The following is a 25,074-nucleotide window of genomic DNA, read 5'->3' as shown; positions in this document are numbered from 1 at the left end:
TCATTTGGAGGGCTTTACGGCTCTTCAAAGTTTTGTAAAAATTTACGTCTTCACAGATATAAACAGCATGTCCAAAATAAAACAAAAATGAATTTTGAAAGTTATTTTATGATTAAAAAAACAATGGACACTCGGTAGAGCGGATTTACGTTTTTCCATAATTAAACTGATTGCCTAAAATAGTACAAAAATGAATATTGAAAGGTATTTTATTATTAAAACCAATGATCCAAATATAGAAAAATTATATAAGTAAATTAAAGATTATAATCAACAACGAAAATCTGAATTTAAACTTACATTTTGTAATTCCTCTGTTGCCAGTTTAACACATCTTTCCACTGATTGCGTGTGACAAGGAAAATCAACAATTTCTAATTTCTTATTTTTGGCCATGATTTGAATGTACTCATTAAAAATATTTCAAAAATCAGTGTTGCAGTAACTTGACATTCGTGCCACACAATAATCTCGGTTTAGTCTCTTGTATAAAAGTTTATTTTTTGGGGTTTAAATATTCTGTTTTTAATGCTATTTTCAGTTCCCCTAGCTTTTATTATTCTTCCTAATGCCAACTCCCGAATGTGGTCCCACTCATCCAACAATATACTGACAAGTAGGTTTTCAGGTTGCGCAAAAAAACAAAAAAAAAACAATAACATTTCTTTCAATAACAGGGTCCACGACAGACCTAAGATTTTCTGATAAAAATCTGGAGCAAAAAATCTGTTCATAAAAATACTGAGGTCCATCCTTAAAATTTTTTTTTGCCTTGATTAGGAACTACACTTTAAGCACATAGTTGACAAGCACTTGAGTATGTCAATGTTCCAGGTTTACAGTTTACCAGCTCAGGAGTACATGAACCAGTTGAAACGTCTGGACATATTTTATACAGATTGTTTTCATCTGTACTGAATTGATCGACCACATGATTTGGCAAGTTATGCAAATTACCAGTCACCGCAGAAAAAGGAACGACAGTTTCATTTTCACAGCCAGCCAATCTTTTTCCAATTGGTTCAAAATATTCTTTAGTACCCAAAGTGTCACCATCTAAACTCAAAAATAAATAACGAAGGGGTAACTCATTGGTATGAAGCATGCAAATGCACTATTGTAATGGTCTCACTAAATAGTTCCCTAAATATTGAATCACACCCCCTGTCCAACCGGCGTTAACTGCAGTTCTGTCACATCCAACGGAAATTATCCCCTCTAAATTCCAACTTTGTCTCTCTAATAAATTTGTGATCGAAGTAAAAATGGCCCTATTTGTAGACGACTATATGATAGATACGGTTTATTTACGCAATCTGGTACTTCTGTTGCTTCTGCAGTTTTGGCCGACTTTGTCTTAGTTTCTGTCGAAAATTCAACTCTGGTCATTGATAAAAACAAGATTATCAGAGCTGTATCTAAAGCTCTCGTAGAATATTCAAAAGCTCTTAAAGAAGTTGTCATTAGAAGTATTTACTTTGATGGACGAAAAGACAAAACTCAGATAAATAAGAAAACCCTTAAGATGGCCCTTACCATCGCAAAGAAGTTATAGAAGATCATATCTCAGTTTAATGAGAACCTGAATCATTTTATTTGGAACACACCAAGTCGTGCTACAAGTAAATTTTAACAAAAATTCGAAGACCGGTAGAGGCCTCCAAATGAAGCAAAATTTTAGTATAATTGATTTTAATAATAAGATAATAATAGTTACGGTTCGATTTTGATCAAACTTGGTACTAAGATTATATATGTTCCAGTAAGAGGATATTACATTTTGAGAAGTTAAGGTAAAAGTTAAAGGTCAAGGTCACACCAAAAAATGACCATAGGCGGAGGTTTTCCACTATACTAAGTGACCATTCCTGTTTTGATCATAATATGACTTTCAAGATTCATTTTTGTATCATTTTATACATACGGTAAAAATCTGTTAAGACATACATTTTTACAAAACTTTAAAGAGCAGTAGAGCCCTACAAATGATGTACAATTTTTTTTCTCACTATTTTCATAATTTATGTAAAATTACGCTAATTTTGATGCCTCTTGTGTTTGCATAACTCAAAAAAATACATTAACAGGACACCCTAATTTGCAGTGTATTGTAAAAAACGATATGTCTGGGACAAAAAATATATTTGCTTCTTGTTCATGAAAATGTTTAGCTTTCCGAAAGACATAAATAAAAGGAAATTGTGTATTAAACGTTCGAATTGGATTCCAACCAGATTGATGATTATTGATCTCATTTAATTACAATTAATTATTTAAATGTATTATTACATTTATTATTTTTAAATAATATTGTTTAAAGTTATTGGAGAAAACGGTGATTTTAAAGAGTTTACATACGTAAGTATATAATATATTTTTGTTTGAATGTATTCTATATTAACTTAAGAAGGGAATTCTTAAACATACATAATGAAACAAAATAATCGCAACTATTTTATTAAAAAATAACACTTTGAAGTCATGAATCTTGATCGAAAGAATAATAGAACAATGAGTATAAATTTATTTAGGCATGTGGAAATGATTGATTTTTTGTGAGTCCTTAAGATACCGTGGCCCATTGAAATATGAATACTTACTTATTCAATAATTAATTAAGGCTGAGTGATTGAAATTAATTCCTATTTCGATTTATTAAAGCATCAACAATTAATTACAATAGAAATCTAAGCTCCATAGCTTACATACAAGTCGAGAAAATGATACTTGAACGTGATCGGCGAATTTCCATTCGTGCAATCCAAGCAGGACCATTCTATACGCCATTAGCAAGTCCAAAACATTGGAAAGGAAGAAGGGCTCTATCATAAATGCCATACTGTATCCTGATTACTTAAAGAAAATAGCCCAGGCCAATCCACTCAAGTCCATGATGGTCCATGCAAGAGATCTCGGGATTTTACACCAGACTGTTCATAGAGCTAATGAAAGAAGTCAATCTCCTCTGTTGCCAGACTATTTTGAATGAGCCTTTTGAACTACTTTTTGACAACTTTGGCCCTCCTCCAGCCCTAATGCCAATCCCCTCGACTACATCTTTTGGGTGCATGTCAAGGAGAAGGCCTACAGTCTTCATCATCCAAACACTGAGGCCTCAAAACCACTGTAAGCGAGCACTTGGACGCCATGACAGATGACTACATCTACAGCGGGTATCAGGCCTTCCACCGCCGCCCAGAAGCCATCATTGCCTCAAAGGATGGCTACATTGATGATTAAGAGAGTTCAGGCACACATCTATTTATAGTGTTAATTTTGTTGAAGTTCTCTAATTAATTAATAGATTATATCTTGTTGAAGTTTAAAATTCAAAGCGGTCAAATTTTAATGGACCACTCGGTCCTATGTACCATTATATATTCATCAATCTGTTTCAATTATAAAGTGGATGAATCACTAAATATATCCTACCTATTTCAATGTTTCCATGTCAATGTGTTCAAGAATAAAATCATAAAATGAGGTAAAGACAAATTGTTGGGCCATTACTATATCATCAGCTGTTCAACTCGAGTCTCGATTCCATATATATTACTATTATTTATAAATGTAACAGCTTGAAAAAAAAACCAAATTATTATGGTGTGATGACTCAGAGAGTACTTACGTCTCTAGATGTCACTAGACGCTACCTGGATGAACTTTAGCTACACATGCTCGTTGTGTAACCTCATCCAAAGTTACTTTCATTATTTTGGATTTCATATAATGGACTTCTTTTCTTTTTTAATATGAGATTTAGTTACACACGATCATTGTTAAAAACGAATCCTTTTATACAACATTATGGAGTTCAGATAATATGAGTTGACCCACACGCCTGCAAGATTTAATTTTTTTTTTCGTTGGAGGTATGAATTCCCATTTCTATATATACAACTTCGAGGTATTTGAGTCCCATAAGTGACTACGTAATGTAGACTGTTTTACTCTCTTTGGATAAGTTATGGAGTTCATGAAGAGATGAAGACCATCGTGCTTATCTTTATATTTCGATTCTAAATTGTTCCAACTGTCCTGAGCTTTTAAGTTTTCTTCGCTGGCGTTTCTCATTTCCTCATACTCTACTATGATCTAACCTTTGAGTGCCTAACCGAATCCTTCTTTAGACACATTTTGGATCATAACGAAGTGGAAATTCCTTATCTTGCCTTATAGTATGCATGTTCGTCTATCCACGAGTTAATATTTTTTTTCAATATGAATAATCAATAATGTTAAATGATAAGGAATATGTTAATAACGGAACAGAGAGTAGCACTTCTTCTATTCAAACAGTTGTCGTCAACTTTGTTTATTTCTATTATTATATTAATAATAATACAATTTTTGTTTCTGGTTCGAACTCATTACATAGTGAGATTTTTGTTAGTATGCATTGTAATTTCGGGGCATAACCCCATAACTATTCTAACAGAAGACAACCATTTAATGATTACACTTACTTATATATTAAGTAAAAAAAAAATCACTTTATTGGGGGGGAGGGGGAGTGAGGGCTTCAGCCACTCACTTGAGCTCCTAAAGCATTCTGACTGAAATATTATATTTTGAATATTTTTATAAAAATAACTTAGGATTGTCAGAGACATATGTGGCGGTACACTGTTTTAAACGATAATAATTGCATAAAGCCTGTGTCAATAATATTTGACATCATTTTATAATACGGATTTTCCGGTCCCAATTATGTATTAATTCCGGGTCCCCAGCTCAGAAGTCAGCTGGCTTTATAATTAATATTAATAACTTATAAGCTAAAAATTCTGAATTAAATATTGATATAAAAATACCTATTCTGTTTGATTCTTACTTGACAAATGTTTTGTGCAAGTACAAGTACAATTTGTATTTGTCATAATGCTTATTAATTTACTTATAGCTACAAGTATTTTAATAACCAACTATTTATCATTACAGTTTGACAAAAAAATATTTTATATGAATTTTATTTGCTAACCTCTATAGGCGAAGTCAAATGAGGGGAAACTATCAATAATCTGGTAATTAATATGGTATATTCAGGCAATATTTGGCTGTTCCAGAAATAAAAATTCACCCAAGAAAGTGTTTTATAAAGAAAAAACCATCCACAATGTTTTAAAAAATGGTTGTTCCAAATATTCCCTCCTCCGTGCGTGGACACTTTGCCAAAAACCTTATTACCGAAAGCTACTTTGCCGAACAGATACTTGGGGGAATGACCATTTCTCTGAAAAAAATAATTATTTGATAATGATTCATTCTGTAATATACACTAAGTAATTAGGATTCCCATTCATTTTACACCAACTTTAAAAGATAAAATGTCTATTTACTTGTCACGAATCGCATTAGCTTGGTGTTAATTAATAAATAATTGATTAATTTGATTATGAAGACCCTTCAACAGTTGCCTCAAACTGCAATTAGACAGCTGTAACAAAAATCCTTACAAGTGCCCATAAATATATTAAAAAGAGAAAAATGTTTTTAAAGAAGAGAAGGAGTTAATTAATCAATGATGAGATTTATTGTATAATGTAAATGAATCAATCGTTTGGATCGAATGAGTTGAAGCTCCGATGTACTTGTTTATGTATGTCCTGATTCACACTTCTTTATCCTGCTGAGGTCTTCTCTGACTCTATAGTTATCAATATGGGGTTGTCGTTAGAGTAGTCTAGTGGATATAGACATAGAATTGCAGCATGATTCTTCATCAAATATATTTATTATTTTTTTCGGCTAAGTGTTCGTTTGGCAAAACGTCCTAGAACCTCATTTGTGCCAATCCTTATTTAGCACTCCAGACTACTGTACCGTCCAGCTCAGTCCTGTATATCAATCCAAAAACTTATATAGTTAGGTTCTTCATGTTGTGAATCAACTTAATTTATTCTTTTTTAATCAGTTATAGTACTGAAAGTCCGATGGACGTACAGTCTTAAGGACCGGTCTCAAGGACTGGGGCTGGGCTTAAGGGGCTGTACCCCCCCCCCCAAATTAAGGAATTTTTGCTTCTTACTAGAATTTTTTTGGCTCAGGAAGAAAAAAGCTATGCTAAAATAAGGGTATTTTTTTCCAAAAAATTTAATTTTTATGTGAATAGCTGTAGATTTTTGAAAATATCTAATATGTGAGATTTAATTTTTTAAATATTTTTCTATGAAATTTTATTTTTTGTGAACATTATTGGAATTTGATTGCAAAAAATTAATTTTTTGTCAAATGGCTATAGATTTGTGAAATTTTTTTCGAAAAAATATAATATTTGAAATTTAGTTTTTAAATTTACTTTTGAAAAAAATAATTTTCATTTTTTTTGTGAATAGCCATGGATTTTTGCATTATTCAAATAAATAAGAAACCAAGCCCCAAAAAAAAAAAAAATATATATATATTTAAATGTATATAATTCGACGGGCCACTACTATAAACCCCTTCCCCCCCCCCTTTTGAAGCCTTGTTATTTAATATTGTAAATTCTTTATTTGAAATTATTCATCTCATATTTAGGTTTCAACTTGTACAATGTATACGACATACATATATCCAGCAATACTATATCGATGAGTCAATTTGGAAGGAATATTTTATTATGTATTCCTACTTAATATGACTGAGATCGTTTTATTATCATTTAACGTCTTTAATGACAAGGAAATACCGATAAAGATACAAATTCTTATAACATATGACACTTGTTCTTCTATAATAATAACAATTAAAAGATACATTCTTGAATTATTTTCCATAGAAATTACTAGAACAAACTTCCTGGATATCATAAATGTAAATAATGTTATCTATACAGATAACATTAAAGAAATTGATGGTTGAGACTTTAATTAGTGATGTGCCCCGAGCTGAATTTTACATAATTAGTATTTGCGAGTTTTGAAAAAAATACCTGAGAAATTACGAGCCTAAATAATAGTCAATTTTTTTTTCTTCAGAAAATTCCATTTTACATTATTGGAATTGTTTAAAACTTCAAAAATTTAATATTGAAAAGTTAATTTTTGAAATATTTACTCCAAAAAATATTAATTTTTTTTTTGAATAAAAGTGGATTTTTGATATTTTTTAAGAAAAAGTTTAATAATAATAAAAAAATTTAACTTTTTGTCAACAGCTATAAGTTTTGAATTTTCTTCGACCGAAGTTAATTTTTAAAATTTCCTTTTTTAATTTTTCTTTCCAAAAATTATTTTGTTTGTGAAAAAGTGTCAAATTTTGAAATTTATGTACAAAAAAATTCAAAAATCAAGGTATTTTTAAGTAAAAGATTCCATAAAATTTGTACCAAATCAGCATTACAATATTATAAATCAATATATCAACTGAATTAAAATTATTATTAAATGGGTATATATTTTTCAATAAATACTTAAGAAAAAGTTGTCTTAGTAGGAATAATACTATTTTTTCTAAATTGTTTCATCTAAAGAATAATTATCTGAAACAGGAATTTGAGAAAAGCAGAAACAATATCTTTGACTGTAACAACATAGATAATGGAGGGACGTCACAAATTAACGAGTTATTTTTCTTTTTTATTTATAGAATTATTTTATCTATTATGATTTATAATATTGTAATGTTATTGTGGTCCAATTTTTATGGAATTTTGTTTGAAAAGTTTGTTGTTTATGATAGAAAATATACTGTTTTAACAAGGTTAATATATATACAAGGTTACACCATAACGCGTGTACGACAGACCACGCTTTTAATAATATTAATTTAATCAATGTTTTTCTTGTCCAACAGTCGAGACTAGATCCCTAATTGTATTCTTCCTTAATTTACCCAATGTTTATAGTAATACAAGGTTATACCATAATGCTTTTCTCACTGATGTTTGACTTCCACCACGCGTTTTTTAATAGTGACGTCAAAGAACATAATATACTGTTAATGTTAATCATATAATTTATATTATTATTTGCTGTTAATATACCGTTGTTATACTCTATGACGTCAAAATCTGTCTGTATTGCCCCCAGTACAAAACATCAGATTGAAAATTCTGGGAAGCCCAATTACATGATTGTATAACCTTGAATGTATTTTAACCTTGCATTTACCTTATTTATTTTTTCAATGAATGTTCAATTTTTTTTGGTGCATTTCGAATTCACAACCCATACCTTAAAAAAAACTTTGAGACACGGGGAATCGATCTTGTTAAATGAAAAAAATCAATGGAATCGCCATAGCTCATGGACAAGTCGCTCGGGAGAAAATATTGTGTTGAACTCTATGTACGCAGGTTCGCCCCAGGTTATACTTAGAGAAAGAAAGATACTTTATGCATATGGTCTTCACACAAGATTCCTAGATCAGTTGGAGTAATACAATAATGCTTATTTATACTAAATCAGTACAACTCCATCTAATCAATAGGAGAAACATTAAAAAAATCAACTTATTAGCGAAAAAAATAAGCTTGCCCACCAGAGTCAAGGAAGCTGGTCTGATCAAAAAAAAAAAAAAAAAAAAAAAAAAAAAAATAGCCGTATGTACGTTATTCATAATTCTGAACAACTTTTATTTTAAGTCTAAAGTATATAAATACCCTGGCTATGAGTTTTTATTAGAGGGCATGTGTACATCTACTATAATATAATATTATAGTACGTGTTTGTCATTCGTCCCCGGATTAGCAAGTATTTTTATTTTGTGCATAATGAAATAATTCGTATTAGAGGGAAATAAAAGGATTACCGAGTTGGTCTTATTATTCTGAGTATGTGCATAGTAAAATAATTCGTAATAAAATACATAATACGAGTATATCGTAGTACAGCTACAATATTATATTACATATAGTAGATAGCAAATTTGAAGGACAGCATGAGATTATTATTTTGTTTATTCCTTCACTTATAAAGGTTCAATATTTTGTATTTGAGAAGAAGAAGAGGAAAGAGTTGACTACCCTCCACAATCACCGACCACCTTATCTGCTATATAAAATAAATGAACTCGGCCACGCTCACTTTTTTTTTTTTAGTAAAATGATAGTGTTGGTGTTATTTGGCCTTTCATATTCAAAAAGTAAATGTGTTTAAGAATGAAAGGTAATACTTTAATTCCAGAATAAATGAATATGTCCCAGCTCAGAAATGTGTACACTCATCATCTTCAAATAGTCGTTTCTTATGGAACAAAATATTTCACAAAAGTTTTAAAACCATAGGTTCAAGAAACTATGGTAGAAAAGTTGAATTAGATCACTTAGCTCCTCTCCTTAGCTGCTGTATTATTAAAGACATGTCTTTTTAATTGAAAGATTTATTAATTATTAATTAAAATTAAAAATTCTTATATTTTGTTTCATTTGATAATTTCAAATATATACATAGTATTGTTAAGATTATTTTTCAGACGTTTCTTAACTCATGTAACAACCTAGTTAAGGACAATTGAATTAGAATTCATCAAAAATTCGATTTTTTAAAGAAAAAAGAGTTTTATTATTTAAATTTCTGGACATCAAAATTACAAAAATTATTTGAAGTAACCTGATGTTAAACATTCATTTCCTGTAGTTTAGCTGATTATCAATAAGGATAATTACCATCTTTGAATTGTTATCTCATATTTGATAAGTGATCACGCCATTGAGCAAGAAGAATTCCCGGAGAGCTCCTAAAACTCAATAATCTTCTCAGATGGTCCCATGCAATATATATATATATACATTTTTGCAGACAAAAGCACATGATTAATTCCCGATTTTAAGGTTCAACGTCAATGGGGGACATGCTGTTTCCCAAAGTTACAATATTGTTTTGTTATGGGGGCCTGACTGGAGTACTGTCAATGTCACACCATTAATAGGTGAATGAGTACTTCCAAAGGTAAAATCATTGGAGGTTAGGCCCGGCCCTGTCATACACCATATTTCAAACGCATTTGTATCCTATCATCAATAATGACTATATAAACAGCTGATTTTTAATCACAACGTTTCAAATGTGAATCCCCAAACCCTGTCATAAAGGTCTCAAAATAGGCCAAAAGTTCCGTTTACTTATTTATTTGAATAAGTGAATAACTATTTGAATTTCCATGACAGGGCTTATTTAAAAATTGTGGCTTCAGTTGAATCACGTGAATTAAAAATATCACCTCTAATGAATTTCACAACTCGTAAATCCTACTTTGATATTCCAAGTGAGAGTCCAAGGTAGCGTGTATTACATCATGGTAAAAAAATCACTCTGATAATCTAACAGATTTAAGACTTATTCCGGATTTTTTTTTAAATACCTCTAGCCATTGCAAGTTCCTGAATTAGGAAGAGAGAAATGTAATGTTTAAATATCTTAAAATTAGCCAAGTTTTAAACAACATATGGTTAATGTATATGTTTAATAGTTGTGAAATTTTCAAGTTGTTTAATTAATTAAATTTAGAGGTATGGATGTCTTAAGTAAACAAAGTTGAATAAAACATTTTCTAGGTTAAATAAAAAGTCTAATGGATGTTGTTTATATTAAAAATAAAAGTAATATATTAAAAAGCATTATTTTCTTATACTAAAATGGTATTTCTTTCGTTATCAAAATATGACTTTTGATAACCATGCAAAAGATTTTTTATAGAAATAATTTTCTGCATATAAAGTTCTAAATTTTTCTATAATAAATAAGTTTTATCTCTGAAAATATTTGAATTTATTTTGTTTTAATAAATTTCTAAATTTTTTTGACATAGTTGGATTAAAAATGAGCGAGTCATTGATTATGTTGAAATGACGGTCTAGTCAAATTTCAAATTCTTTTTTTTTTTTTTTTTTTGATGAAAATATATTTAATTTTGGTGTCTTTAAATACTGGTATCTCTTAAATTTAAAGCCAATTGATCTCAAATTGACAATATTTTTATAGATAAGTAGTATCAAAATACATTCTGTAAACAATTAGCTAATTCTTAAATATGTGGTTAACTCCAAGGCAATAATCTTTGAAGTGATTTTTGTAGATTACTTGTTTTTCCTCATTTTTCCATTAAGTCCAACCATTTGATAAAATTTTAAATGAAAGAATAGTTTTTTTTTTTTAATGTTCCTTTAATTAGTTAGATGGAGTTGATCTGATTAAGTATAAGTAAACATTATAGTATTACAATTACTCCATCTAACCTTGGAATCTTTTGGGGAAATCCATATACAGTATGTATATTTCTTTCTCTAGGAATCAAGTAAACATCAGTATAGAAATGTGAATAGTTTTCTTTTATCAATCCGTTCATCATTACTTCTCGAATTGTTCAAATATTTGTTTAAGTCCTTCCTTATACGACTACTACTAATATTTGTTAAATAATTGTTTAATTACTTCTGCTTCTAGTAGTATTGGTTAATTAGACTCTATTGATATATAATACACAGGGTTGATCTTATCTGTTGATGCAAATTTTATTATTTCCAATCCGGAATGGCATTGGTGCAAAATCACGGAGGAGGACAACAAACATGTTATCTCTGAACAGAGCAAGCTGAGACGGTTGGAAAGAGTAAAGAAGATTCTAAATATTTTCAAGGCCAACAAAAATTCGGCCAAAGTTTTGCTCTGTTCTAATGAAAAAGTTACATCGTTGATGACACTGTGAATAAGCAGAACAGCCGTTATATCACAACCGAACATCCAGACAATGTCTCAGCTTCAGTGAAACATGTCTTCCGAACAAAAAATCCAGTGGCTAGCACAGGCAAAATCTGCCCTCCCATTTTTCTGGAGAATGCAGATGCTAACAACGAACTTCTGTATATGAAAGTGCTTCCTTGGGTCAGAGAAAAGTTTGGGGACAACTTGGTTTTCACTCAAGAAGGAGCTCTGTGTCATCACTCCGCTAAGAACCAGCCTTCCCAGACTTTTGGGATCTCAATATGTGGCCTCTCTTCTCTCTAGACTCAAACCCCTAGGACTATTCTATCTAAATGTGTGATGAGAGATGAGGTTGTGTGCTACTCCTCATAGGAATGTCAAGTCTCCAGAGGCTTCCATCAAGAAAGAGTGGGCCAGGCTGAAGTCTGACTACATAGTCAAGCCCTGCAAAGGATTTAGGCCTCGCATATTGAATAAAAGTTATACTGAGCACTATTTTAAAAGAATTTTTTGTATAATATATGTCCTCACACAACCTGTTATTTAAATTATACTCTTGAAAAATAGAAAATAATCAAATGTGTACACGTAGATAAGATCTACCCTGTATAATTTATAGATATAAAGAAAGAGTAAATAGAAATAGTAATGAAATGTTGTCAAAATAAACATTTATTTAAAAACAAATAGTGCCTTGGGTTACTTTGTTATTAGTTACCTTATAAGGGGAAATGTATCTATAGGTATGCACATTTGATTTTATTATTTGTTTTTGTGAGTGTAAGTTTATAAAATCACTTGACTTCTTCATTTGGTGTATGAGCGTTGCCATGTTTTTCACGTTTGAAAATAGGGTGTCTTATTGCTCCATTGCTGTTATTGCTTCACCACTGCATGATAATTAATTCATCCAAGTTAATATGACTTAATTAAATATTTCCTCTAACAATTCAGTAATAAGATCGGATTATAGTGAAATTTTAGGTAGATTTTAGATAATAAATTTACAAAATAATGTCAAAGAAAAGATTTAAATCTGAATATAATGATATTGCATAATGTTTCGTTGATCTAATGACGTAATTATATGGTTAAATGAATGAAATGAGGAGAAAACAATGGACTCTATAGTTATTAAAAATTGAGATACTGTCAAGTTTTGAATTATTAGAGTGTCTATTATTGTACAAAAACAGTTTCTACCATATACATGTAAAGTATTTAAAGCTAAAATAAAAGTTCAAATTATATGATGTATATTATATCTCCTTAAACCATCCTTGTGTTATAATTAGTAATGGGAGAATTCCAAAAAAAAAAAAATCCCGATGACAATTCCGATGCGATTCTATTAAAAATTTCCGATGCCGATTCCAATTCTTTAATATTGTAAATAATAGTTAAAAAATAGCATTTTTGCTATCGTTGGCGTCCTCAGGATTGTAATTGGGGGAGGGGAGAAGGTGGGCTTTGTTTTGGAATTTTTGTAAATAAAAAAAATAAAATTGGTTAAATATTTTAAAATTACATTTAAAAAAAATTAAATAAATATTAAATTTTTTGAAAAAAATTTCAAATACAGAGTGTGATATTAAAGAATTTTTTTTCAAAAATCCACGGCAGTTAAAAAAGAATTAAACTTTTTGACAAAAACTTCACAAATCCATAGCTATTATCAAATTAAAAATTTGTGCTGAAAAATTTACAAAATTCACAGCTATTTCACAAAAAAAAATGTCAAGAGCTTAATTTTTAATGTAAAATTTTTTGAAAACAAAAATTAAATATTATATTTTTCGGAGAAAAATTTCAAAAATACATAGTTATTCAGAGAAAATCAAATTTTTTCAAAAAAAAAAATTGAAAAATGAAATTATTTTTTTGAAAAAAACAAAAAATAATTGTAATAAATAAGAATCCGAATCGCATATTAACCATTATTTTTCCGATCTTGATTCCAGAAAAATACATCTTATTCCGATTAATCGTCTACCAAACGCAAATAAAGGAATTTTTATTTTTTATAAGAAAATTTAATATTTGAATTTATTTTCCCAAAATTAACTTTTTCATGAACAACTGTCGATTTCCAAAAAAAAAAAAAAAAATATTTGAAATTTAATTTTTGAAATTTTGTTTGAGCAATTATGGATTTTTGAATTTTTTTGAGAATAGCTATGGATTTTTAACAATTTTTCTGTATAAGATTTAATCTTTGAAGTTTAATTTTGTATGTTTTTTTTCCAAAAAATTAATTTTTTCTGAACAACTGTTGATTTTTTTAAAAAAATTTCAAAACAAAAAAAAATTTGTTGGTTTAAAAAAAATCCAAAAACCACGCCCTTGAGATATGTACAACTTGTCAATTGATGTTTTACAGTTTCACTTGAGTTATATTATATGTACGTTATACAGTTTACATATACATTAATTTACTAATACTATTTGAATGAGTACTTTCGTGCAGTAATCCTAATTATCCAATATCAAATATGTTTTTTTGTCTTTAGGAATGTCTTCCATTGATTGTTACACCTGCTCCTCAATGAATAATACGGATCCTCACTGTGAGGACCCAATGTCTCCTGCGTATAAGAAATTGAAAGAGAATTGCAAAGTCCCTAAAGTAAATCACATCGGGACTTTTCCTGCTAATTTTTGCGTTAAAATGATTGGAACTTCTTGTAAGTTATTAATAATTAATTAGTTTGAGCAGTAGAATGGGAAATCATGATTAAATATTTAAACCTTTTCTCATTATCCTTATATATTATGTATCTAGGTATTACAAATCAACAATATTCAACAACCAATGTTTTTTATACTTTATAACATATGTAACTATATCACTATGTAACAACCTTAAGGTATTAATTATAAGAAGTAATGAATATTTTAGAGGCAGGAATAGTTCAAAAACTAAATATAATTAAGTCAATTAGATACTTACATCTAATCAATAAATATACATTAGATATTAAACATATTTAAATTAAGGTTAATCTTCCCTCTTCAAAAGTAACATTTACTTATTACAATTAGTCAAATAGTCGACTTAATTATATTTAATTTTAAAACATTTTAAAGGAGCCTTACATTATTTATTTATTAAATAATCTACAAGTTTTCTTATAGAATTAATTATTTAAATGTTAAACTGAAAAAATCAATGAAAATCGAACTTTTTTTTAACAAAAAATCTTTTGAAGTTCTTTGAAGGTTTATTCTTTAATTTTAGCTCTAATATAAAGAAACAAAAAAAAAGTATGAAAAAAATATTACCCTCTAAACAAGATCCTTCATTTTACCTGATTTTTGTATGATGAGACACATTTTGTAGGCAGTGTATTCAAGATAGCCTAATAAAAAAATTATTTTATGAATACTGGAATGTTTTTTTATCAATTGCTATTACCTTTAAGTTTTATCTATACAGTTATTTCATTTCGAAATATGCCTTAGAATCAAAATTAAACCTTAAAGACGTGATTAAAAAAAAAAAAAGGATTTAAAGGCCAAACCTACTGCAACTGACAATTTTAATGATCATTTTCGTGTTATATTGCTTAAATAACTTTAGATAAATGGGGGTTTTAGCCGTGGTCGAAAATGCTGTTGCATAGTATAATCAATGATAATGAAGTTAAGGAAATTTTATATCGAAATGAAGATATCAATATCTAATGGATACTCTATACACGGAACACACTTTTTATAAGTATAATATTAATTAAATGAAAAAGAAAGTTGAATTAAAACATTCGTGTAATTTATGTTTTAAGGAATTAAAAGAATTGTTTATATATATTTATTCTAAATATAGTGTGGGACTTTAAGTCGTACACTTTTTGATAACAAACCAATAGGTATACTTTTGCAAGAATGAAAAGGATTACAATATTGAGGCTTTATTACAGACTTCTTTATTGATATATCTTTCTATTTTTTAAAATCATTTCCTTAGGCTGCTATCATGGCCTCCAACCTAGGCCTAAAGACGCTGCAGCACCTTCGATACAAACGATACTTGATAACGGATATATTACGGATATTACTTATTAGCACTTCGTCCATTCGATTGGATCACTGTCGTGTTTGTTTATTATTTAATTCATTTAAAGCACTTGAGCGGTAAAAGATGTGAACTACATGCTACTGTGTTGTGTTTATATATATAATGATCAAACCTAATTAATAAAAAAATATTTTCTGGAAAAGAAAACTAATTAATTAATTTATATGACATATATAGCATATGAAAAATAACAATCGGGTAATTTATCATACAATCTTTTTTAATTGAATTAAAATATGCAACCTCATATATCAATATAGTATATATTAAATATTATGTTTCGGTCAAGTGTCCCATATAATATTTCGGCGAATTGTACTTCGGCAAAAATGTTTTTGGCACATTGTCCTAGAACCATTAAAAATATATACCTTGTTATCATGTTTATCATAGTTATTATTACTTATTAGTTAAGCAATATCACATTCTTTTTATTAATATAGCTTCATCTAATAGATCGAAATGCCTTATTGCTTCTACGCTCAAGAATAGATAAAGTCCTCCAAATTTTCTACCGAATCATCTTATACTTCTACATATATGAATACGGTGTTCAATAAAACGACAGAATAATCGCTTGAAAGATCCAGTGAGGAACAGAGAGAGTTTTCATCCACCATCCACTGCTCCTTCATTAAAGTTCTTGAGTCTTTTTCTCCTTAAGTCAACTCTGCTTCGTCTCCCACTCTCAGAAAACTATTTCATTGATAAGTGTTTTTGATGTATATAACACTGAAGTGACTCATCTCACTCACATTGATATTAATTCAATTTATAAGGTGGAATTTGAGATGTTCTATATGAATAACTATATAACATGTACACTTTAAAACTCATCCCTGATTAGCGATTCCTTTAATAATTGTGAGTCTCTTTTGTGATTGGAAAACAAATGGAAGATGATTCTAGAACCTTAAAGATAATATTACTCTCTTTTCTCAATAGTTTTGTCTGCAAAACATATTCTATTCTGCTATTGCATATAAATTGTTATTGTATCTGGTAATAATATAATATGCTCCTCTTTTTCCCATATTTTGGTCTACAATGCATTATTATATTATGCTATTAGCCTATTACATATAAGTAGTTATTGGGAACTGTTATGTGACCATGTGCTTTAAAAAATATAAGTGGTATTCTTCTAAATGGACAATAATTTCATTAAGCACACTAGAAACTCAAATTTTATTTGCATAAAATAAATATTATAAATAAAAAGTAGTACTTGTTACATAATTATTGAATAATAATATCATAGATTACTAAACAATAATTAATAAACATGTTTGTAGGTGCACTATTTCAAAACTTATAACGAAAAAAAAAGAAGTTTAATACATAAATTTCAACACTTTATCATTGCATTAAGGCAAGGTTAATAGAAATACAAGGTTAACCCATCATGTAATCGGGCTTGCTAGAATTTTTAATCTGCTGTATTGTACCGACTACTGGTCAAGATAGGCAGATTTTGACAAAACACGCAACCACTTATAGTCTATGACGTCACTATTTCTAAAATTTTCAATTTTGATATATTGTATTTCTATTAACCTTACATTAAGGTAAATATTTTTTTTCTTATTTTCCGTTGCTCTCTCCTTTGATTCGGCAGACACGTTACCCTTCTATTTCTTTATATATATATTCTTTGAGTAAATCAAACAACCTTTCCCTTTTTGCCTCTATACTAACTAATGTTGATTTTTGAAACTTTGTTTTTTTTATTGTTTATTAAATGGAAGAGTCCTTACTTTTAATAGCGCGATCTAGTATTAAATATTTACCCTAAAGTAATCTAAATTAATTTAAAGTCAAGTTCACGATTTTATCTTGCAGACCTATATAATAAGTTCTTTTAATTCCTTATCAGTTGCACAGTTAATCATGAGAAATGCTTACATTTTAATTTTTTACATTGGGAAAATCAAAATTTTATTTAAACACTCTGATACTGTGGGACGAAAATAGGAATATCCTGCTAGAGCATTGATCTTGATTTTATGTGATATGTATTTTTCTTTTCTTGTGAGTGTTTAATATCTGTTAGCAAACGAACAGCACTATTTAGATTTGAAAAATCTGCAAATAATATTGGATCAGAATTCACACAATCTATCTATATATGAATTTTGAAGGATAGCCTCTAACTGATAAGTTTCAGATATTTTCCTCCTTCAAAGTATCCCTTGAAGCCCAATAATAAAAATTTCACAATTTTTTTTTTTTTTTTTTTTTTTTTGAGATTTTTTAGTCTATAGACAATAAATAATCAAATAAATTTCTTTAAAATATCAAGAAAAATATAATATTTAAGGGATTACACATTAAGTTAGGGCTAAGCTCAAATTTATAAAACTGGTGTTACAAATGATGAATTGTTACTCAAAACTCAAAGAAATAACTTTGGTTTAGCCAAAACTTTCCACGCCTAAGACACTTTCACATCTAACATTGAAAAAACTAGCGACTGAAACTCTCCTTATTAAAATATTACAATTTAATATAAAAATAGCAGGGTTACCCTGGATTTTCGGGTCAAGGAGGGAGCGGAAAATCGCATTAACAATGGTCAATATTATTTATTCTTAATGTTTAGACACCTTCAATGAGGACAAGGATTATAATCAGTGATTTTTTTAGCTGATCAATTGTTGCTTTTTTTTCATTGGTAATCAGAAGAAGGATTTTTTTTTCCTTCGTAGTTGTCATGATTATTTCATTCCTGAGTAGTGAAGATCCTTTTCTAAATAGATTAAATTATATTCAAAACCTGATTGAACATTCGTGTGTGCTCATAAAAGACGGAGCGTAACCCTGAGGATTTCTTGCGGAGATACAATTGTAAGTATTTGTTAGACTCAGAGTAGAATTGGGGATCGATATCGGAGTAATTCATGCCAATGCCATAGTTTATTTCCTTCTCCCTCTCCTCCCTTATCAAAGGTGACTGTAGCTGATTTCCTCCAAAACATTTCTCAAATTGTCACTTTCTTTTTTTTAACATGCTCATTATACACAGGATTTTCATTAATGAATATATCCTAATACTTGTATTTATTATTATGAATTTAATCAATAAAAAAATTGTATAAACTTGACATAATATATATACATATATGTATATGCATGAAAAAATTGGTCCAGTTTTTATTTTTGTGAAAAAATAGGTAAATCGAAATTCGGGAAGAAAATTACAAAAACTGTATTTCATTAGTAATGTAATTTATTATCATGGTAAGGAGGAGAACAAAACTACCTAGATTGCTTTCGTACTTGCAAAAACAAAAAAGTTATGGAGGATAATGTGGTCTAAAACAATAACCCTCGATAACTGTTTCATTTCACTAATATTCAAAAAATTATGTAATAAAATGTTTCAAAAAATGAAAATACCAGATATTAAAATAAAAAAAAGAAGATTTTTAGTATTTTAGTGTCAATTTTTTTTGAAAATTGACTTTTGATGAAAAAAAGAAGAAGAAAAAAAAAAATCAGAAATTATTCAGAAAATGACAGATATTTGAGTAAAATATCCATTTTTATGCTTCAAACTTATATGCAAACGAAACTCCAGACAAATATTTACTAAACTGTATTTTATCTACAAATCCAATATTCTTTGAAAATCTATTTTTTTGCATCTGAAAAAAAAAAAAAAAGTTCGGCTTTTACGGATTTCTTTTTTTCCCGGAACTTTTTTGATTTTGAATAAATTAGAAAATGTTCTTATTTGTATAGTTTTTTTTTTTTTTTTTTTTTTTCAGACGCCAGTCATTTTTGATTTATAATTCAATCCCCTCTTGAATCTGCGGTTCTTTTGCACAACACGTGGGCGGGGTGTATTATAGGATATCAAAGGAAGTACTTGATGCTCAGCCAAGTGGTGGCTGTTGGTAATGATCTACCCTTTGGACCAGTGGATCACTTGCACAACCTTTGGGCTGAAGTGTATCATAGGATATTAGAGGGAGTCCTTGATACTCAGGATAGTGGTGGCGATAGGTTTTGATCTCCCCTTGTGGACAAGTGGTTCAATTATTTAACCCATGTGTCTGGGTTTGGGGGCCAATAAATCACTTTTTGTGAAACGTTCAAAAATTGAAGGTTCAAATGCGTTCCTTTTGATAAAAAAAAATACAATTTACTAGTTTGAACCATTTCTATGAATATTTAGAAGTAGCTCAACGGTCCTAGAGTTTTTGAAATTTTACATATTTTTGGAAAAAACATGATTTTGTTTTTTTATTATCCGTATACTACACACAACAGCTTATTTGTAAAATTAACTAATTTGTTGAAGTTAAACATCTATCAAAAGATTTTTTATAAATGTTTATTATAAATCATTTCTTACGTCTCTAAAAGAATGATAAAAATATTTAAATGAAATAGCTTTCTTGCCTATCTGTCTGTTCATCTGTGTATCACAGGCAATGAGGAGTTATTCATAACTCCAAAAATTGTAAATGTGTTTTTACTTAAATTAACAAAAAAAAAAGTGTAAATTTAGATGACCTTAACCTTGATGATCTTTCTTAAGACCATTTTGTAGGGAAAAACCTGTATGTATAGCATAGTTTTAGTTTACTAAATCAAAAAATAGTGTCTAATAAATAATTATGGCAATTAAAATTTAGTAGGAGCTAATTAAAAAAAAAAAAGAAGACCAGCAAGGTAATTTGAGGCAGAGAACAATGGCAGACTTTGATTGTATTATAATATATTTGAAGGAGCCCTTGATACTCAGGTTTTTGATCCCGCTTAGAAACCAGCTGTCCATTTGCAAAGCCTGTTGGCCGAGGTATATTTTATAAAATAAAATGGAATCTCTCTTGATAATTTCTTATCATACAATAGTTTGATTGTCTGATTACAATTTCAATGAAATTGCATCGTAGTCAAATCCTTCATGATCAAATGATCTGTAACATGTACAGAGATAAACATAAAGAATCACGAAAATGAGTAATTACGTAGAGCTTTTTTTAGTGTTGTAATAGTTGTTTATTAATATTAATAAATTCGCTCTAAATATATTTGGTGGGGTTTGTAAGTTATATGAACCTCCTTCATCACTTTTACAACTCTCTGAGCTACGATGTTGGAGTGAGGCACATCGAGTACTGATGGTCCATTTTCCCAGTGAGTAGAGAATCGTTTCATTGCATTAGGACACTGAAGTTGGGATATTTCCAGATCTTCATAATCTATCTGGTTCGACGCCCAGGTAATTGCAATAAAGTCGTAACTTTCCCTCAGCTGCTCTTCCTAATTTGGAAAAAGAAGTGAGTTTTTCTATGAATTGATGACAGTTTGCCATGGGGTGATGTGCCATTTCCCCTCTGTATTGTAAAACATGTATCCTTCACAAAGCTTCAAAAGGAGTTTGAAATCCTCTCTCCAACCAAGGTCTTCATACTTTGCTATCCCTTTTGTACCATTTGATGTTGTTAGATGATCGTGAATGTGTAGGAAACCTGAAATCCAATCAAAGTAGCAGAACAAGGTCGAAAATGTGGCGTTGACTGCCAATTTATAGAGATTCTTCAAGTTTCTTCTCTCGAAATTCTCAACCCCATTTTTATGATCAACTTCTCCTGTCTCAGAGAGGATCTTCTGAATACTGTCCCATGCGGTATATTCATCTATGAATTCATGTAGTAATTTATATATTGTGGGCCTGGAGTAAAAGTGTTACAAGTGACTTTTTGTAGTTCTTTGTTTTAATATATGAAAGGATTTTTTTATAACACATCATATTTGACATAATTCTAACATATTGGTTTTGGAAATAGAACTGTTGGAAATTTGATATTTGAAATTTTTTAGTATGTATGTCAAATATGATATGTAAAAACACTCTTTGATATATTTATACAAAGAATTAAAAAAAAATCTTTTGTATTACTTTTACTCCAAGCTCGGCGATATGCTCGGCATTACGGATTTTAGTCCTTCATTTCCTTATAGTAAGTTAGTATGTAACGGGGACATTCATGGAAAGTTTCTCCTATTTTCTCAATATTTGATTTAGAGGAGCAAATAAGCTTGTCGAAACTAGTCAATACTCACTATTATAATTGTTGGCAGTTCTTTTCGAGTGGTAATTGATAAAATGATTGCGGTTGAAGGAGTTCAAAATATTCAGGAATCACGAGATGTGTTAGTAGGTGTTAATATGTGTATTACCTACTTATTCCTTTCATTGTTACCTTTGTTAAATATATCTATTTTTACAATTCATTATTTAAAATTTGAAAGCAAGGAAATGAGAAACTAGGGTGGGTTCCTTATTAATTAGAGTTCCTCATTTCCGGGGGAAACAAATAATTAAATTACAGGATCCAATTATTAAATAATAAATACTAGAGATAGACTGAAAGAGGGTCAACCGAAGTCTGGTAGAACGTCAAAGTTCAGTTCGGCGGAAGCCGAAGGTGACAGAAAATAAATACAGCCTGCAGTAAATGACTTTAAGTATATATTTCACTAACAATTGATCAATTTTTTTTTAGTTTTTGACTGAATATATGATTAAGTTTCCTATTCATATTTTTCGGCATTTTTTTCTCTATTTGTTGCTGCTTGCATTGAATCAACTATTCAACTATTTCAATCAAATATTATTTTTAATATTTTTTATTGATATTAAGAGAAACTGAATAATATTTTATTTAATATAATATACATATGTCTTAAAAGAATTCGGTTCACCGGAGGAGGTGCTAAAAAAACTTATTATTACGAAGAACCTCGTTTTCCTTGGGCGATTCCGAAGCCGAATCCGAAGTTTCGTCTATCTTTAACAAATACTATGAAATTTAACTATTTCTTTTTCTATTTTAAGAAAGAAATTTGTTGGAAATGATCCTATTGACATGGAGATTAGGTTGGATTTGTCTCACTTTTTTCTATATGTGTAAAGCGTGTACCCCAAGGTTAATAAAAGTGCAAAGTTAGACCAAGGTTAATAGAAATATAAAGATTGACCATAACGCGTGTACGATTCATAATTAACTTCCACCACGCTTTTTAATATTGACGTCATAGTGTATGAGTGGTTGCGTTTTTTGTCAATGTGATCGTACCGATTGCTGGACAAGATAGACAGATTTTGAAAAAACACGCATACAATCATAGTCGATTACGTCACTATTACTAGAATTTTCAATTTGATGTATTGAACCTCACATTTTTCCAGAATAGCTATAGATTGTTGGAATTCTTTTTCCAAAGAATTGAGAAAAAAACTCCTGAATGTTTTATTAAAATTTTTTTTAGAAAAAAAAAAAAATATTTAAATGTTTTCTTTAAATTTATTTTTTTATAAATAACTGGGAACTTTTGAAACTTTAAAAAAAAAATTAAAATTTGAAAACAATTTTTTGAAATTTATTCCCAAAAAATTAATTTTTGTGAACAGCCAGCTCTGAATTTTTGAAATTTTTTTCCAAGAAATTTAATGTTTCAATTTTTTTTCAGAAAATTTTAATTTTTATATTTTTTTTCAAAAATGTTTAATTTTTGGATTTAAAAAAAAATCCAACCCCCAGAAAAAAAATATATAAACATATAATCCCTGCGTTCATATAAATGCGTTCGCCCTGTATCTTGATAAATAAATTGCATAATTATATATGCAAGAATTCATTAGTTGTTATTTTCTTGGCCATTTACAAATGTAGAGTCAATCGATTAAATACCTATTCATTAGCTCTGTAAATTACCCTTCGGGGTGTATTCTATCTACAATATTTGTACATAGATATATGAATAATAGATAATTATTCATATATCAAAGTTTCATCCCATTCTAATTTCAACTTGAAGCAGAAATACCAAAGAATATTGATTAATTTTGAACAATAATCCCCTTTTGATATCATGCCCCTATTTTTTATTGCAAATAAAACAAAATAGCTATATAATTACTTAGGGATAGTTGTTATTTATTTAATATTATACACTATCTATATTATATGTGTTTGCAGTGAAATCGGGAGAATCTCTCGTTATTCGAACTTGTGTCTTTGAAGATATGAACTCACAATGCGGAACCTTCCATTTTCAAAACGATACACTAAGTGGATGTATCCTAACTTGTAACTACGATGGATGCAATGGAGGACACCGGACTTTATATGTTCAACTGCTTCTTCTTCTGCCTCTTGGTCTGGTGTTCAAGCCTCTGATCTGAGTATCATCTTCGTACATGTTATGTGGATATTATTTTTAAAAGATTAAAATTGAACATTGATTTTTGTATGTTAAAATATTGTTTGATATAAATAAATTGGAACATTATCGATTAAAAGAAATAGAGTCAATTTTTCTTTTAGGACGGGACGAGTCAATTTAAATATCTTGTAGGTAGTAGGTATCTTGTGAGTAGATACTCAAGTACTTGAGAATCCAATAAGGCGTATCCTTTAGGTCTGCCCATTGATGTTTATGGAGTTCATTTGTTATGACAAATATCTACATCTTACTACAGCACCCGCTATTTATACTTCCATTTTAATTACCTCCGCAAGGACGTTGAACAGAGAATGTTGAATGTTCTATCTCCCTTAAAGGTTTGCTTGTTAGTCACCAGGATTAGGGGAAGAGTTATGGATTGATTTTAATCAAACCTGTTGCAAAGATGGTCAAAGTAAGAATTCATGGTCTGAGTAACGCAAAACGCATAGTCGACCATAATTTGGGAACAAATTAAGATCCATAACTCGATTTTAAACAAAGGCTTCCTTCCCCCTCCCCAAAAAAAAAAAAAAATTCTGAATACCCATGTAGATTTTTGAAATTTTTCCCAAAAAGTGCATAAGTGTAATATTTTTTTTATAAATTTTTTTTTTTTGTAACTAGACATGGATTTTATAATTTTTTATATATTTTTTTTTTTCAGAATAACTATGAATTGCCAGAAAAAAAAATTCCAAATGTTTAATATTCGAAATTTAATTTTTGAAATTACGTTCTTGAAATTGTGATGTGGGCTGGAGGGGTTGTAGCCTACCAAATGAAGGATTTTTTGCTTTTTAATTGAAATTGCAGAGGAAATTTTTTTTTATTTAAATTTACTTTTTTTCACAAAAAATTAATGTTCTGTAGATAGAGCTATGAATTTTTTTTCAAAAAATGTAATATTTTTAAATTGAATTTTTGGATTTTTTTTTCGAAAAAATTATATTTCCGGTGAATAACTCTGAATTTTTGAAATTTTTCCCCAAAAAAGTAAAATTTAAAATTTAATTTCGAAACTTTTTTCGAAAAAAAAAATATTTTTTGTGAATAACTATGGATTTTTGAAAATCATTCCCAAGTTTTTTTTTTTTTTGAGTATATTCAAAAGTATGACATGCATGTATT

The 25,074-nt window shown here is 29.2% G+C and overlaps 1 protein-coding gene across 3 annotated transcripts in view; it reads left to right on the top strand.

Annotated features, from left to right (window-relative positions):
• Positions 1 to 24,023, top strand: part of LOC121128746 (UPAR/Ly6 domain-containing protein bou-like) — a 29,539-nt gene extending 5,516 nt beyond the window's left edge. For 2 of the 3 annotated variants that reach the window (XM_071893079.1, XM_071893080.1), the window contains exons 3-4: positions 14,135 to 14,308; positions 23,697 to 24,023. In XM_071893079.1, coding sequence (XP_071749180.1) covers positions 14,135 to 14,308; positions 23,697 to 23,902 — 380 coding nt within the window. In that variant the 3' untranslated portion in view covers positions 23,903 to 24,023. Of the gene's footprint in view, positions 1 to 14,134; positions 14,309 to 16,142; positions 16,325 to 23,696 lie in introns of those variants that run through there. The other variant, XM_040724341.2, reaches the window with a different exon arrangement.
• Positions 24,024 to 25,074: the final 1,051 nt, after the last annotated feature.

This window comes from Lepeophtheirus salmonis, chromosome 13, assembly GCF_016086655.4.
Source record: "Lepeophtheirus salmonis chromosome 13, UVic_Lsal_1.4, whole genome shotgun sequence".
NCBI lineage: Eukaryota > Metazoa > Arthropoda > Copepoda > Siphonostomatoida > Caligidae > Lepeophtheirus > Lepeophtheirus salmonis.
The sequence above is the reverse complement of the archived record's forward strand: the minus strand, read 5'-3'. Positions and strand labels throughout refer to the sequence as shown.